General features: G+C 38.5%; 1 protein-coding gene across 13 annotated transcripts in view; it reads right to left on the bottom strand.

The window, feature by feature from the left end:
• GOLGB1 (golgin B1) overlaps positions 1–17,176 on the bottom strand; it is an 86,749-nt gene that overhangs the window by 19,215 nt on the left and 50,358 nt on the right. For all 13 annotated transcript variants that reach the window (XM_036849618.1, XM_036849617.1, XM_036849613.1 and 10 more), the window contains 4 exons: positions 16,472–16,586; positions 13,755–13,828; positions 6,356–11,559; positions 3,572–5,486 (listed from right to left, as the gene is read on the bottom strand). In XM_036849618.1, the coding sequence (XP_036705513.1) occupies positions 3,572–5,486; positions 6,356–11,559; positions 13,755–13,828; positions 16,472–16,586 (7,308 nt within the window). The remainder of the gene's footprint in view (positions 1–3,571; positions 5,487–6,355; positions 11,560–13,754; positions 13,829–16,471; positions 16,587–17,176) is intronic.

Genomic DNA, 17,176 nt, shown 5'->3' with positions numbered 1-17,176 from the left:
AGGTGAGAAAATCTTCCCCAAGTAAAGCAAAAACAATAAAAAAGTTAAGAAAATTATAGAGCCAATCCAGAAGGCCCTACACCTAAACAACAGGATTTCCAGGGAAAAATAGGCAATAGAGAAAAAGGATGGGGGAAAATGGTAAAATAGAATTCAAAAGAATTGCCCAAAATTGATGAGCATGACTTCTTAGATTCAAAGGACTAGACAGAATGATAAAAATAGACCCACACCAAAATACATTATCATGAAACGTCAGAACACACAAGACTAAAAGATTCTATTTACAGTTGACCCTTGAACAAGGAAGGAGTGGGGGTACCCACCCACCGTGAAGTCAAAAATCCATGTATACTATTGTCGGCCCTTCATATATGCGGTTCTTCTACTGAATATATCCGCTGTTCTGCATCCACAGAGCCAACCACCCACTGATCCTGTAGTACTGTAGTATTTACTACTGAAAAAAATCTACGTATACGTGAACCCATGCATTTTAAAGCCATGTTGTTCAAGATCCAGCTGTATTTCCAGAGAGAGAGAAAGAGATAAGATGAGGGAGAGAGGGAGAGAGACAGAGACAGAACTATCTCATATACAAAGGATCAAGGATCAGAATATCTTCAGACTCCTGAACCACAATGTAAGCTAAAAGGGAACAGACCAGTGTCTTCACAATTTTGAAGGGAAATTATTTCCAGCCTAGAATTCTATACTCAGCCAAACTATCAATCAGGTGTAAGAGATGACAAGACATTTTCAATAAATTTACCTCCCCTGTATCTTTTCTTAGAGAGCTACTGAATTATTTATTCCAACAAAATGATGGCACAAAACCAAGATGAGGAAAACACGGAATACAAGAAACAGGAACTCTAACACAGGAGAGAAATGGAGGGGGATATTCTAAGATGAAAACTGTGTCCTAGGAGTACAGGGCAACTGATTCATTTAAGAGCAAAAAAAGAGATTCCAAGAGAATTTCTTCCTGAAGACTAAATAGATAGGAATAAACATCTTGAAAAATGTGGATTAAATGGCAGTAAATCTGGCGTTAATTACATTGATAAGTACAAAGAAAACTAAGTAAGCAACAACAACAAAAACACAGTTATTCACTCCAGGAAAAACAAAGGTGTTGAGGAAAACAACAGTAACACATGTCTCAGGTCTAACAGCATTTGTAGTCATAAAAATGTAAACATTGAATATTGATTTAATCAAAATTAAAATTAAATTACATCAGGACAATGGGGAAGGGGTTGTATATTGAAAATGTACGTCTATACTGTGAAAACAGAGGGAGTAAAGAGAACTAAACCCTGTTAGCATATAAGAAAGTCAACAGCTAATGCAAAGAATGAAAAGCCAAGATGCACTATAAACATGATATTTAGCTACTCAGGAAACACCAAAATAACAAATTAAAAGGGTTGAAAGCAGACTGCCTCAGAAGAAGGAGAAACAGGGTTGGGAATGCTACTGTTCGTTTTTCTTATCAAACATTGTAGAATTTAGTGACTCATCAAATATGTGTGTATAGCTTTATCTTTTAACCCAAAACTAAAATAAAAACATATTTTTGTTTTGTTTTAAAGCAAACATATATTCTTTATGCAATCCACTCACACCTCTAGTCCAGATACTCTAAGTGTTACCTTTGGAATAGAGCAGATCATCAGAAAGCTGTGTGTCTGGAACTGCATTTTAGCCACTTGCAGAGGTAACTTTAGTGAATTACTCAAAATTCTTTTGGTATGCACTTACATCAAGGGACAGCTAAATAAAAACCCTATAAAACAATTATTATATTTACTGTAGAGAAATAAAGAATGTTTCATAACTTCATAGTGTCCTCCCTATGGAAACACAGAAGAAATTTCTTGCAGGCCTCAATACTTAAAGAATAGCTATTCTTATCTGTTCCAAGTAGTTTTACTTTCTTCCTTTTCCCTAAAATATGGACACTGCAATTCATACACAAGGTTTTAAAACTCTGTACTTCTGATGGCTGCCAGACCTCAGAGCAAAATTAGTGGTCCATCTTTCTAATAGGATATTGTGATATCCCTTTGGGATAAGCTTACTCCTAAATTAAACTTACTCCTGGTTTAATCTTTTTCTCTCAGATCCTAATTTTCTTTTCCTTCCCAGTTCCTCACCTTATATTATCTTGAAAAACTGTTCATATCTTTATATGCTACCTCAAATCATTTTCAGACTGAAATAAGTATAGACAAACAAAAAGGCACCCCTAGAGATTTGCTCTACAGCCTTTAGGTAGGAGTGCTTCATTTGATTATGCGAAAATCCTAAGGAAGTTTGAACACATATGAAAACTCCAGAATGTTTTCAGAGTTGTTTGTTATGCCCTAGTAGAATCCTAGAATCCCCTGGGTTAACTCCTTGCCACTTAGACCCTCAGACTTTATTTGCGAAACTTCCCTTTGACTAATTACGTAAAGAAGAAAACCAAAGTCACCTAAGCTCCTTTCAGACCTAGCTCATCTCTTGGGTGGTCCTGAGGGAAAGGAAGCATAGTGTAGGCAGAAGTGACAAACTGCTGGCCTAGGCTGAATGTTTAAACTGATAGTGATTGAAATAAGTTATCGTACGTGCAGCCAGTGGCTGAGAGACTAGAAACTTCAATGCTCATGAGACAGACTGAGAACAAGATATGTGGAAGAGCTGATGGACAATTAACAATACATTCAGCAAGTATGCAGAAGGGCCTCAGCGGCTGTAGCAGAGCCTGTATGCAATGACATTGAGTCAGACTGTCAGGCCTTCATGTGATTTTTAACCCTGCCTAGGCTTTATGATTTGTTCACGGCAGATATAAAAGCCTCAGTCTCAAAAGTTCCTATAATTTCCCTACACGACAATTTCACAAAATAGAGAAAAGTGTTTTCAGTGACAACCACACATATAGAGAATACGTGTCAATTTTTGATTATCTACCATATGATTAACTACCCTTCTGCTAAAAACCATGGGAAATATGAACAAGTATAAGACATGACACGTTTACCAAGAGTTTACAATTTAATTGGGGAAATAAAAAATAAAGGTATAGAAATTAAACACACACACACACACACACACCCCCATATTATATCAAGGCAATATGGGACAAAGGAAAAGAGAAGCACTAGGGAAGTACAGACAGAAGGTAATAGACAATCAAGTGATCTGGAAATGTAGCCGGAGGATTTGAGCTCTGGGGCAACCTTTAAAGAGTAGGAAATATGTGCCCAAAAAAGGAAAATGGAGAGGACATTTTGGTTCAGAGGATGGTAACATGGGTAAGTAGATCAGTTTGTGGGTGAGTAAATCAGTTTGGCTGAAATGAAGAGGATGAGTAGAGAAGCAGTAAAAGAGGATGCTGGAAAGAGAGGCAAAAACAAACTATAGGGTATTAAATCCAGACTGAGAGGTTTGAATCATCCTAGAGTGCCCAGATAATATGAATAAAATTTTTTTTATCATTTTCTATAAAAATGAAAATCAATTTAAAGAAAGTTTCAAAAACTCTCAAAAGAAGATTGGAAAGAGAAACCTAGATACTCACTAGTCGGTCTCGGTCATTCTGAAGTGATGACATAGCTTTTTTTAAACTCTGTACTTCATCTGGGCTGGTTGCAGGTGGGGCTGCAGACCTCTGCTTCCCTTCCTCTGACTTGCGGAATTTCTCCAGTTCACTCAACAGGCGATCTCTCTCATTCTGTAGACTGGCCATAGCCTTGGAAAAGGACTGCACTTGGTTGTAAGAGTCTTCTAGTTGTGAGGACAAGTGAAGCAGTTGGTCATCTTTGGATAGAAGCTGTTGGTTAAGTTTCTCAAGGTGGGGCAAGCTTTTATCCTCAGTGGAGTTAATTGGAAATGCAGCTTTAGAAACAAGAACATCTCTCTCCTTGCTTAAGAGGCCCTGCTCTTCTCTCAGCTGTGCCAACTCCTTCAGACTGGCCTCATATTTCTTTTTCAGTTCCTCAACTTCCTCATTGGCATGATCTCTACTGTCTTGTAGGGAACTCATTGACCTTCCAAAAGACTGGATTTGTGCTGTGAGATCTTTATTTTCTTTGGTGACCATGAGTAACTTCTGTTCCATCTCTACCAGATCTCTTGCTAGCTCCGCCACCCTCTCTTCTGCTGTTTCAGTTTCATTTCGCATTATCCCTGCATCATGATGAAGATGCTTTAATTCCTTCTTCAGTTTAACTTCAATTTCACCTACCTTTTTGGCAGCTTCCTTCTGAACACGAACCAATTCCTCCTCCAGTTCTGTAATTCTCTTCTGAGACAAAGAAAGGGTAGTATTTAACTTCTGTACCTCTTCTTCTTTTGCTTTTAATTGGGCCTGGAATATTCCTAAAGTACCTTCTTCTTGCAAGGCTGTCAATTGTTTCTTTAGTTGGGATAGAGATACTTTTAAGTTCTCAATCTCTTTAGATAAACCTCGTTTCTCCTCCTGGAGGACAAGAGAGGACCTCTGCAGCTCCTCCTTTGCTTCCTCAGACTCCTTGAGCTTTTCTTCTAATTTAGCATACTCACTTTTCACCTCCTTAGTCTGCTGAAGTTGAGCTTCAAGGAGCTGCTTTTGCTGACAGTCCTTCCTTGATATCACTTGGTTCAGGTCTTCTCTATATTGGATCAGTTCTGCATTGAGCTTGGCATTCTCAGAATTGAGATCATCCATATGACTTCTCAAGCATCGAATTTCTTCCTTCAGCTTATTATTCTCAGTAGCAGCATCCTGGATGAGTTGGTCTTTTTCCAAGATCACAGAGAGATGTCGCTCTTCCAGCTGTTGGTAGTCACCTACTATACGGTCTCGGTCATCCTGGAGAGAAGACATGGATTTAACAAAGGAATTCAACTGAGCCTTCTGTTGCATGTTCTCCTTTTTCATGTTTTTCAGTGTTTCCATAAGCTGATTGGTTTTGTCAACAGCTTTTTTGTTCTCTTCTTCTAAAACAGTATTCTCCTCTTCCTCCTGGGACAGCAGATTTTCCAATTCTTTAATTTCTTTATCATGCTGCTGATGCAGTTCAGCAACAGCTACTTGGACTGCCTGTTCCTTGGCAGAAAGCAGGCTTATAATCTTCTGCTCTTTCATGTTTATTTCTTCATGCAGCCTACTGGTCAGTTGTCTGGAGGCCTGAAGATCTGTCTCTAGCTGTTCATAACTGAACTTACAATTTTGGATATCAGCCTCTTGCTGCTTTATGATCCCTTCCAAATTTTCTTTATTTTCCTTATATTTTTCTAAAGAGTTATTTAAATCAGTTGACTGGTCTCTGAGAATCTTCAGTTCTGATTCCAACTTAGCTAATTCATCCTGAGAACTACGGTATAGATGTCGAGTCTCTTCTAGCTGGGAAAAAAGTTCTTTGTTTTCTCCCTGTAGAGTATCACAGACCTTCTGCTGAAGCTGGACCTCTGTCTGAGCTTTGGACTCCCAAATCTGCTTGTCATGTTCAAGCCTAGAAAAAGAGAGAAGGTCATTAATTACAGATTTCAAGGGAAAAGTACTTGATGCCTAGGGAACACATACTACAACATGTACTCAGATCTACAAGTGAATAAATATTCGTAATTGAAGGTGTTCATCTTTTTAATAAAGACGTATTAGCTCTACTGAATGTTCTGTATTAAAGGTATATTGCACCTAAGAATTCGTATAAAAATAAACTCCAAAGTATGTTGCTAATTTAGTGACATGACCTTGGACACTCTAAAGAGTGCCCCCAATTTTGTTCTTTGCTCTAGACAAGCTGTTGTCTGGCCCCTTAACGGAATAATCTTGGTATGAGAGGCAATGAGGAGACCTGTGTCAGAGCAGAAGGATCCTACTAAAGATGAGAGTACAAAGTGTGGGGGACACTGTTATTTCCTGAGCTTGAAAAGTGATATAAAATTGGAGTTTGAAGAAAGTAACTCTAGCAGGCATATGCAGTATGAATTGATGTGGAATATGAGGAAGAGAAGAGAGGAGATCGTTTCAGAGGCTAAGGCAGTAATTTGAGAGTACAATAATATGTACTATGGTAAAAATTCAGACAACGATAACGGAAATGAGAAGAAAGGAAGAAATCTAAGAGATCTCTCAGTAGAAAGATGGGTAGAGAAGCAGACGTGAATTTTTCATGTTAATACAAGTTGTAGCAGAAAGTCATTTGCATGTCATTTGCAAGAGAGCGAGAGAGACAGAAGTGAGAGGGAATACATCTTCGGGGAGAATTTAAACCAAAATTAGTCCCATAATATTAAAGAGAATAGAAATAGTTTAAATAGAGACTTCCTTTGCCTTCAATTACCTTTGGAAGAGCAAAAAAAGTCATTATTCATTTACCTGGAAATGTTGATCTTCAATTCCTCCATGTGGATGGACATCTGCCTAAGCTGATCCTTTAGAACACTGAAATTCTCTTCTTTAACTCTAATTTCTTCTTCTTTGGTTTGAATAGCATCACTGAACTTCCTCTCCCATTTCTTGGCTTCATCTATCACCCTGTCCCGATCATCCTGGAGGGAAGACATGCTCTTAGTGAAAGCTGCAAGCTGGGCCACAGTACTATCCAAGTTTTCCTGAAGTTGCTTAACTTCCTTGTCTTTCTTGTTCAGAGTAACCTGAATCTCTCCAAATGTCTCTTCTAAGTGGACTTTTTCTCTATGCAAAGCATCCAGTTTCTCTTGCATATTCTTCTTCTCTTTCAGGTGTTTCTCCTCTACCTGCTCCAGTCTTCGCTCAAGATCTTCATCCTTTTGTTTCATTTGGCTTTTAACTGATTCTTTATTTGACTGAAGCTCCTTTTTCAACTTGAAATTGTCTGTTAGGACCCTTGCTGCTTCACTTTGAGTGTCATCTAGCAGTACTTTGAAGCTAGCTAATTCTGTTTCTGCCTTCTTGCGATGTTCATTGGCTTGAGCCAGATTTTCTTTGGTTATTTCCAAATCTTTTTGGGACTCAGTCTGAACAAATTCTAAGGCCTTAACAGTTCTCTCCAGAGCACTGATTTTCTCTTGGTACCTAATGCAATCCTTCTGCAGCTGCTTTACTTCTTGCTGTTTTTCTTTTAACAGCTCCTGAAGTTCCTTTGCATGACTTTTATTGCCAGGCCCTTTCTGAGCACCTTGTATTTTCTCCATATATTCTTTTCGTATTTCTGATTCCACCTTAGTTTTCTCCTTGACTAACTGCTGCTTTTCTTCTTCCAATTCACTCACACACTTTTTAAGGTTCTGCATTTCAGATTCTAGTAGCTCATTTTTGATTTGGGCATCTGTAACATCCTGATAATAATTCCCAATGCTTCCATTAAGTTCTGCTAATTGATTCATAAGCCTCTCTTCCAAATCATCTTTCTCTTCCTCTGCTGTCTCCTTTAGCTTGGTAACTCTGGCAAGTTCTTCTTGGATTTGCTGATTTATCGAGTTTATTTTGGTTACTTCTTCCTGAAGCATTTTTAGTTCACCATCCTTTGCTGATATTTGACTCAATAAAGCAGCTCTCTCATTTTCTAAAGTCTGGCTAAATTCCTTGTCTTTCTGCTTGTCCTCCTCTAATTCAGTGATTCTTTCTTTGAGCTGATCCATCTGCTGTAGGTAATTATTAATTGCATCATGTAAGCTGACATTCTCACTTATATCAGGCTTGGCACTGTTCTCTGAATGAATGGATTCTGCATTTTCAGACCTTGGGTTCACACTGGGAGAGTTTTGCTCATGGGCCTCACCTGGAGCAGACTGGGTTGCCTCTTCAGTGACAACCATCCGGTTATCATGTTTCTCAGTGGCCTCCAGGCTAGCTTGTTTGGATACATTACCTTCTATCTGATGCTTTAAATCCTGAACCTCTTCACTTAAAGAGTCCTTCTCCATCATTAAAGCCTCAAACTCCTTAGAAAGGGTTTTATACTCTGTTTGGACCCTTTCTAGTTCCTCCTTCATGTCAGAATTGGAAGAAAGAAGTGCTTCCATACTATCTTTAGATGTACCTCCTGCAGGGTGTACCTCTGCTCTAAGCCTCTCATTCTCTTCTTCCAACTCTAGGATTTTCTGCTGTTTAGATTTAGCAAACTTTCTCATCTTTTCTTTCATCTCCTCCATTTCCTGTTTAGTTTCCTGCAACTGCTTTTCTGTCTCTTTCTTGTTTCCTTCTGTGCTTCTTAACTTGCCGAATAGTTCTTGCTTCTCTTGCCTCACAGTTTCTACCACATGCTGAATCCTTTCTGCCTCATTACTAACATTCTCATAGGACTGCAGAAGAATTTCATATTCCTTTTGTAACTCTTTGTGTTTCTCTTGCCACTCAGTGCTTTCTGCAATCTTAGAACATTTCAAAGATTCAATTTCTTTCACTAAGTTTTCCTTGTCTTCAGTAAGACCCTCCAGAGCTAATTTCAGACTTTCACAAGAACCATTGAGACTTTGATTTTCCATTAAAGATCTGTCCATTTCTGCAATGAGTTTGTCTCTTTCTTCCTGAAAAAGAGCTAACTTTCCTAAGAATATATCTTTCTCTTTATTTTGAGCAGAAACTTGGTTTTCCACATCTGCCAGAGACTTGGTGAGATGTTCAGTGGTATCTCTGGCCAAAGACAACTCTTCTTGGAGACGTTTGTTTTCTTTTAGTACTTCTTTTCGGGAAATAAGGGCAGCTTGCAGTTTCCTCTGTATTTGTTGCTTTGCTTTACTTTCTTCTCCAATCTCTTCTGGTTTCTGCTTCATTTCACAAAGCTCCACCTGTAACTGCTTTATCTTCTCATCATGTGCTTTGGCTTGCATTTCCAGCTGTGTATGCAGAGCCTTCACTAAATCCTCTTGTTCTGTTATCTCTGTCTGTACTTTAGTAAGGGCTGTTTCCTTCGCACTAAGCTGTCCAGAAAGGTATCTAACTTCTTCTTCTTTTTTGCTTATGAGTTTTTGCAGTTCACCTAGTTCAGGCTGTAATTCTCTTAAATGTTCTAATCCAGTGATTTCTAGTTGACTGCTTTCCAGTTGTTGCCTCAGGCTTTCTGCGTGGGCTTCAGCTTCATGGGATGCTGCCTTCAGACTTTGGATTTCTAAATTTTGTTTATTTATCTGCTCTTGTAACTGAAATACCTCTTCTGATTTTTTAGTCAGCTCACTTACTGTAGAGCTAACCTTCAACTCTAACTCTTCTTTCTCAGCCTCTATTTCTTTCAGCTGTGTCTTAATCCGGGCAATAGCAGTATTGCCCTGCAGACCATTTGTATCTCCAGGATGAGAAGGCCAGTCTGGGCACAAGTCAGACTCTGAAGCAGGTTGAGCAGGTTGCTGCTCTGTGGCTTTGAATAAAGGTTCTTCTAAACCTTGACTGGGAGAACCTGGTTCCCGCTGGCCACTGCCTGGGAGTTTTCTGTCCGAAGATTCCTTTACTTGAATCTGTAGTTGCCTTAGTTGGTCCCCAATGTTCTCACTTTCCTTGCTTTGCTCATCAAACTGTTCTTGCAAACGATTATAGTCATCTTTCTGTTGCTTGAGTTCCTCCCGAAGATGTCTTTCTTTCTCCTGTGCCTTTTTTAGAATCACCTTGCGAGAGGTTAATACTTCCTGTAGCTTCTTTTGAAGTTGCTCCTTTTCTTTTTCAAGGTCCACTATTTTTTCTTCCAGTTCTGGTTTCCAGTGTTCTCCACTACCTGCACCAAGTGGACTGATGGCTGCTGCTTCTTTTACAGGTGCTGCTGAGTCCCCATCCCCTGCATCCTTGTTACCTGTGGTTAACTTTTGGATAACTGTTTGGTTTTCAATGATTTCTGCTTGGAGCAGATCTATTTGGTTTGTCTTCTCTTGCAAATTCTGATTCATCTGTTTGACCACAGCCTGTAACTGTTCTTCAGCTGCTGCCTTTTCTTCCAAATCCTTCCTTACGTGCTCTAGTTCCACTTCCTTCTCGGATATTACCTGTTTTAAAGATATTACCATTTCTATTTCTTGGCACTTAGAAGTCACACATTTTTCTAAGTCTTCTTTGCTTTCTTTATCTTCCTCCATTTCCCTCCTCTCACTCTCACTGAGTGGGGTGTCTTTCCTGGGTTCATATTTCACTTTGGCCAATTCCTCTTCTAATCTACTGACTCTCTGTAGAAGTTCCTTTCTGTTAATAAGAGCAGCCTGGAGCTTTCTTTTTCTCTGCTCACTTTCTTTCTTTACAAGGTCTAATTCATACTGAAGTTCTTCTTTACTTATTAGCCCTACTGGGTTCAGCTCATCATAATTCTGTTTAATGCCAGAAACTGTTTCTTTATCTTCTTCCACCTGCTCTTTTTTGGCCTCTTCAGCTCTGGATAATAAATTCAGCTGTTCTTTAAGTGTCTTAATTTCAACCCCAAGAGAAAACTTCTCTTCATTAAGCTGAACCATTTTCTCCATCATACTAAAGCTGATTTCTGTCACTTGCTGATCCTTCTCCTCGATGGTTTGTTGGAGGATTTCCACATCTTTCTTTTTCTCTAGTAAGAGTTGGTCCATATTTGCTATTTCAAGTTCCTTCTGTGAAAGAGCCTGTGAAAGTTCTTCCACCTTATTTGAGATATCCCTCTCACGGTCTGCCCCCTCGAGCACTTCACTTTCCTTCTTCTGCAGCTGGCTCTGCAGGCTTTTGATCATTGTACTCTGCTCGGAAAACTGAACCTGCACATCATCCAGTTCGTTCTGTAAAACTTCAATCTTTACATCTTTAGATTTGGCTTCTATGCTGAGACTGTGGATCTGTTCAGTGAGCAAGTTGTGATGAGCAGTCTGGCTTTCATAGTCAAGTCTTCTTTGCCTTTCTGCTTCTGCAAGGTTCACTTCCAGTTGCTGTACCTGAGCCCTCAGTTCCGTTACCACACTAAGTTCCTTCACCTGAGAAAGAAGCTGGTCTCTTTCTTTAGACAAAGCAGTGAATGCACTATTGGTGTTTTCAGCATTTTTCTTAAACTCTTCAATCAGCTGGGTTAGGTTTCCTATTTCCTTAGTTTTCTCATCTAAATTTTTCTCATAGATCTCTTCTGCTTTATGAAGGTTTAGCTCAAGCTCCAAAATTTGACCTTTTAGCTTTTCCAATTCATCCTGGTGATACTGACAAATACCAGATACCACAGAAGGGGATTTATCATCATCATCCTGCTTTGCTGATTTTAATTCCATTCCAGTGTCATTTAAAGATATTTGCTCAGATGTTCTGTGTTGGTATTTAATGCTCATCTGTTCTTCTTTTTCAGTTGTTGGAAGACTGCTCTCTTCATTTGGCATGGGGGGAAAATGTTGCCCTGTATCTTCAAGCAATACTGTCATTTTAACTGGAGGTATTCCTTCACTCTCTGTCTGTTTCATTTCTTTTTGGTCAAGGACCTCAGGGTCACCCTCTGCCCTTTTGCCTTGAAGCTGCAACTTAAGGAATGCAATCTCCTCTTGGGCTTCTTTCATTTCCAACAATAAAATGGATAGTTCTTTATGCTTCTGAGAAAATGTGTTCTCCAGGACATCTTGGCCACTTTCCTCAGCAGAAGAGCTGCTCTTGTTGAGCCTGGCAATATCAACCATGCTCATCTGTTTTTAAAAAAAGAAAGAAAAAGCCTCAATCAAATGTTTTATAGAAAAGAGCCTAAGTAGGGACTTCCCTGGTGGTCCAGTGGTTAAGACTCCGCACTCCCAATGCAGGGGGCCCAGGTTCAATCCCTGCTCAGGGAACTAAGATCCCACATACCGCAACTAAGCCCTCACGCCACAACTACTGAGCCTGCACACTCTAGAGCCTGTGCACCGCAACTAGAGAAGCCTGCGTGCTGCAACGAAGACCCAGTGCAGCCAAAATAAATAAATCTCCAATATAAATAAATAATAAATAAATAAATTTATTAGAAAGAAAGAAAGGGAGGGAGGGAGGAAGGAAGGAAGGAAGGAAGGAGCCTAAGTAAAAACTGGTATTTTGTGCATTTTCCAAAACCTAAAACTTTTCTGTCCAAACCTTCCTACCATAAAACTGCTAAATACTTTTAAAATCAGTTTTCCCAACTTGGACCTCTGAGGGCATCCTGTCAATCCTGCACTGAGGTCATGTCATATTCATAAGACCTAAGGAAACCTGAGACTCATTTTCTAAATATTCCTCACTTGGGAAACTTTCTTCAGATTAAAACTACTTATTTCTCCTAAGAACTGCTTAAAAATAAAAAGGGAAGCAGGAAATGAATTAAATTTTTGTTTCATCCCATGCCAAGGAGGAAGTTAGGGATTCCTTTTCCAAAACTATCTATTGAAATGGGAAGTATTAGATAAGACAGCCATTAACAGACAAATATCAAACATGTTGATTGAGATAAATTACCAGGATAAAATAATCAAAAAGGAGTTCTGTTGGGGATTGGGAAGACATTATGGACCTGTTTTACAAAATATTAACCAAGTTACTATTACAAGGATTACTGTGTTAGACTGCTCAATCCACATAAATTATTCTATAATTGTTTTCTTGGGAAACAAAACCAGTGACTCTCATGGCAAATTTAGTATTTTAATAAATGAGTTTGGGGACATGGGTTCAATCCCTGGTCTGGGAAGATCCCATATGCCACAGAAAAACTAAGCCCGTGAGCCACAACTACTGAGCCTGTGCTCCAGAGCCCGCGAGCCACAACTACTGAACCCATGTGCTGCAACTACTGAAGCTTGTGCACCTAGAACCCGTGCTCCACAACAAGAGAAGCCACCGCAATGAGAAGCCCATGCACCGCAACGAAGAGTAGCCCCTGCTTGCCACAACTAGAGAAAGCCCACACGCAGCAACGAAGACCCAACACAGCCAAAAATAAATAAATTAATTAATTTTTTTAAAAAAGGAAGTTACATTATTCCCCAAAGCCATTTATGAGTCTATCACTGACTTCTTGATTGGAAGGACAATTAAACACAGTACAGCTAATAGTACTCTTAAATCAGCAGAATATTGAGCAACCATACATTTCTTACAGTAATTTTTAGGTTATAAAAAGCACCATTCTCTGACGATACCCTTTTTAATATAATCCTAAGTGAAACTGTGCCAACTGGGGAAGGGGATTTGGGGAGAGACTAGAGACTTTATCTAATCTCTTCACTGAGAAACTTTTCTGAGATGGGTAAAGAAGCTGAAATAAATGATAACCTAGCATGAAAAATGGGTTATCAAATCCCAAGCAAGTGCTACTGTACTTGCGTTCGTTCTGAACGAACAAAAAAATTCCAAATATTTAGAAACAAATGAGAGTAAAAGATAAATAATAACCATTATGACTCTTAAATCTCACTTTCCAGGTAATGTAATTCTCTGTCAACATTAGAAAATTGCAGAAAAGCTTAGGTTTGAAATTACCTCCCTTTGATTGAGATCATATTCTGATTATTTTAAGGATGCATCGGTCTTCCCTGGTGGCGCAGTGGTTAAGAATCCGCCTGCCAATGCAGGAGACATGGGTTCAAGCCCTGGTCTGGGAAGATTCCACATGCCAAGAAGCAACTAAGCCGGTGCGCCACAGCTACGGAGCCTGTGCCCTAGAGCCCGCGAGCCACAACTACTAAGCCTGGGCACCTAGAGCCTGTGCTCCACAACAAGACAAGCCACCGCAATGAGAAGCCTGCGCACCACAACGAAAAGTGCCCACTCACCACAGCTAGAGAAAGTCCACACACAGCTATGAAGACACAACACAGCCAAAAATAAATAAATAAAATAAATAATTTTTAAAAAAAAAGAATGCATCACTTACCTCACTGACGTCTCTATCTGCCTCTCCAGTTCTCTTCTGAGCCTCTAGGAGAGTAATCTGAGAGGACAGTTTTTCTGAAAGTCACAAAATAAATATCCTTAGAAGATAAATGTAGAGTGTTTGAAAAAAACAGAGGTATGATTGTGTATGAGGCTATTTGAGATGCATGAAATAACCAAGAGGAAAGAACAGACAAAACAGTTCAGGGGAGATAAAACGTTTATTTTATTAAAGAAGTTGCAAAAGAAGATGAGAAGATGAGATATAAGATAGAATGGTACTAGGTGTTAATTATTAACCTGAGCGAAGTATAATAAATAGTGGAAGGCATTTTAAAAAATGCCAGAGCATATGACAAAAAGCAGCTATTTCTGTGGCATAATTTGGGACTTCTAGGGCAATAAATTTAACTTATCTATAACCCTTCTGTATTCATATTATACATCATGTATTAATATAGCACTTATAATGTCTTCAACATTCTTTCACATATGTTCATAAGGACGTCAAATTTTAGCACTAGAAGGGAGCTATCCAATCTCCTCAATCACCATATGAGGAAACAAAGAAATGACATGACCTACAGCTAGTTCATAGAGCTGGGATCAGAATTCAGTCTTCTGAGTTCCACCCCATGTTTACAAAGTGTATATTTAAAAAGGGTAGTAGTACCTTGGAGGATAAAAATATTGAGTATTAATAAGCCCCCAAGAAGTTTATACTCTTTCTGAGAAGACAAATATACTAAAGAAACAAACAAAAGAAGCTTTTTTTTTTACACTACATCCAAATGTCTTAACGTGACCTACATGATTTGACCCCACTTATTCTACAAACTCTTCTGCTTGTACTACCCCTTTTTTGCTCACTCTAATCCCAAGAACACTGGCCTTCTTTCTGTCTGCAAACATATCAAATTTATTCATACCTCAGGGTGTTTGCACTGCTCTTCTCTGCTTGGGATTTGATTTGCTCAGCCTCTTTTTGCATGGCTGTCCCCTTTTCATCATTCCGGTATCAAGTGCTCAGAGAGGCCCACCCTAACCACTCTGACGCTACTTTCTTCTTCCCCCAGGCACATGTGCAGTAGCCTGTTCTATTTTTAACCTAATACTTACCACTCCCTGAAATTTTCTTATGTATATACATGTTTATAGCCTGTCTTGTCCTCTACTATGTTCAGAGCAGTATCCTTAGCAACTAAATTAGTGCCTGGTACATAGGAAAGGCACCATAGATATTTGCTGAATGAATGAATGAACATTTATGAAACAAATGAATTCAAGATTGTATATAATATGTTCAGACATTTCACAAGATTATTTGAGGAAGGAGCACAGTGGTAGAAATGGAAGCACAAAAGGTGAGTTTAATAGAACATGACTCATAAAGCAAAGGTAACCTATGAGACCAGACACAAAAACTAATACAGAAAACAAGTCCAGTGACCCCTGCAGGAAAGAACAAAGAGAATGGAACTCACATAACCTCTAAACCACAGTGAGCTACATGAAAGTGACAGGGACTGCTTGCAAAACTACAAAATAAGCATCATGGATAAGATCTCAAAGAAGTATTTCCAGTGGGTTGAATAATGAACTGAATTTGTGGTGTTCTTTCTTTATCAGCAATGGTGTGACTAGTCTAATAAAGGTATACGATCCCTAGTTTATAGCTAAGTGGAACTGTAAGATGGTTAAGTTGGAAATATTGGCTATAGACTTTAGGAAATGGTACAAACTTTATTTGGTATTCATCCTCACTCTTAAAGATAAAGCATGGTAGTCAGTTACTCCAGGATAAAATAGATAAGTAAAACGTTATTAACTACAAGTTATTAAAACCATAAGGTCCTTATGAAGCAGGTGACAAATGGAAGGAGGTATTATCTTCATTCTTACTAACTGTTCACACACAGTCCAATAGAATAAAGTGCTAAATTTAGTTCAATCAAACAAAACTTTATTCAGCAGCCGCTCATTTGCCAGGTACTATTCTAGTTCCTGGTAAAGCAAAAGATGAAAAAAAAAATGGCCCCTGCCCTTGAAGAGCTTATACTTTATCTCTGAAGAGCTTATAGTGTAAGACATAAAATTATAAATAGATGATCTTAATACAATGTTAAAGGAATGCAATTTGGAAGCACAAAAATGCATTTAACCCAACTTTGGGAAATTAGGATCGACTTCCTGAAAAAGATAATGCCCTAGTTGAGGTCTGAAACATGAGTAAGAATTAGCCAAGCTAAAGAAAAGGGATAAGGTTCTAAACAGTATATAGTATGAGCAAAAACCAAAATGGTTTCTACCTCTGAACCTTTATTTATACTGATCTCTATTATCTCACCCGACAAATTTATTACTAGGAAAGTCTTTTCTCTCTTTATTTTGGCTATTTAAAAATTCATTGTCTTATTAAGGTCCTATTCAAGCCATACTTCTGAGAAGATTCCTTGGCCACTCCAAAATGAATATAATACAGATCTCCTGCAGCATCTATAGCCCATACTGCAAAATGTTATACTTATGTAAACACTGGTATTGTGCTTAAATTGTTTAATGTGTATTAATCCTAACTTCAATAATTACCAGCCATGCTGTCTAAGACCTTTATTATCATAGAATCAGAGAATCTACATGTTATACATATATAGTGATAAAATTAGAAGCACTTGTGGGCTAAGAAGTCAGAGAATTATGGTTTTCATTTATACGTACCATTCTCAGCTTTCAGCTCCTCCAGCTCTATAGAATTAAAGAGCAAGGCTCCCTTTTCATTCTCTAGTTCTACCACTCTCTTCTGCAAAAAGGCAATACTCTCCTCAGTGACTGCCTAAATTGTAGAAAGACAACAAATTAATGATTCTCCAGTACAAAACTCTCATACTAATGTCCAGACAGCCTCTGGCATTTTTGTCTTCTAAAAGTTCTCCAGCCATGAAAATACTTTAAAAATAGCATCTACTTATCTGCCTAGGTAACCTTTAAAGTAATACTTTTCATCTGAAGACAGAAAGAGAAAAATCTTTCACACAAATTTCCAATTCGTTGGCTTTTGAATTTAAGACTGAAGTCTGGATTACAAAGAGAGAAATCCCAAGTCTACTGCACATGAAAGAAAATTTTCAGAATCCAAAAAACTAAAAGTGCATTATGAGTTCTGGAAAAACTTCAAGTAATCTAATATATGTGTAATTGGAGTTTCCAAAGGAAGGGAGAGAGTCAAAAAAATATTTGACTAATTAACGGCAGAAAATTTTCCAAATTGATGAAAACTATAAACATAGAGATTCAAAAGGCAAACTCCAAGCAAAAGAAACATGAAGAAAACTATGCAAAGGCACATCATAACCCAAGTGCTCAAAACCAGTGATAAAATCCTAAAAGCAACCAGGAAAAAAAAAAAAAAAGACGAGGATGACA

The sequence above is a fragment of the Balaenoptera musculus genome, chromosome 4 (genome assembly GCF_009873245.2).
Source record: "Balaenoptera musculus isolate JJ_BM4_2016_0621 chromosome 4, mBalMus1.pri.v3, whole genome shotgun sequence".
Lineage (NCBI taxonomy): Eukaryota > Metazoa > Chordata > Mammalia > Artiodactyla > Balaenopteridae > Balaenoptera > Balaenoptera musculus.
The sequence above is the reverse complement of the archived record's forward strand: the minus strand, read 5'-3'. Positions and strand labels throughout refer to the sequence as shown.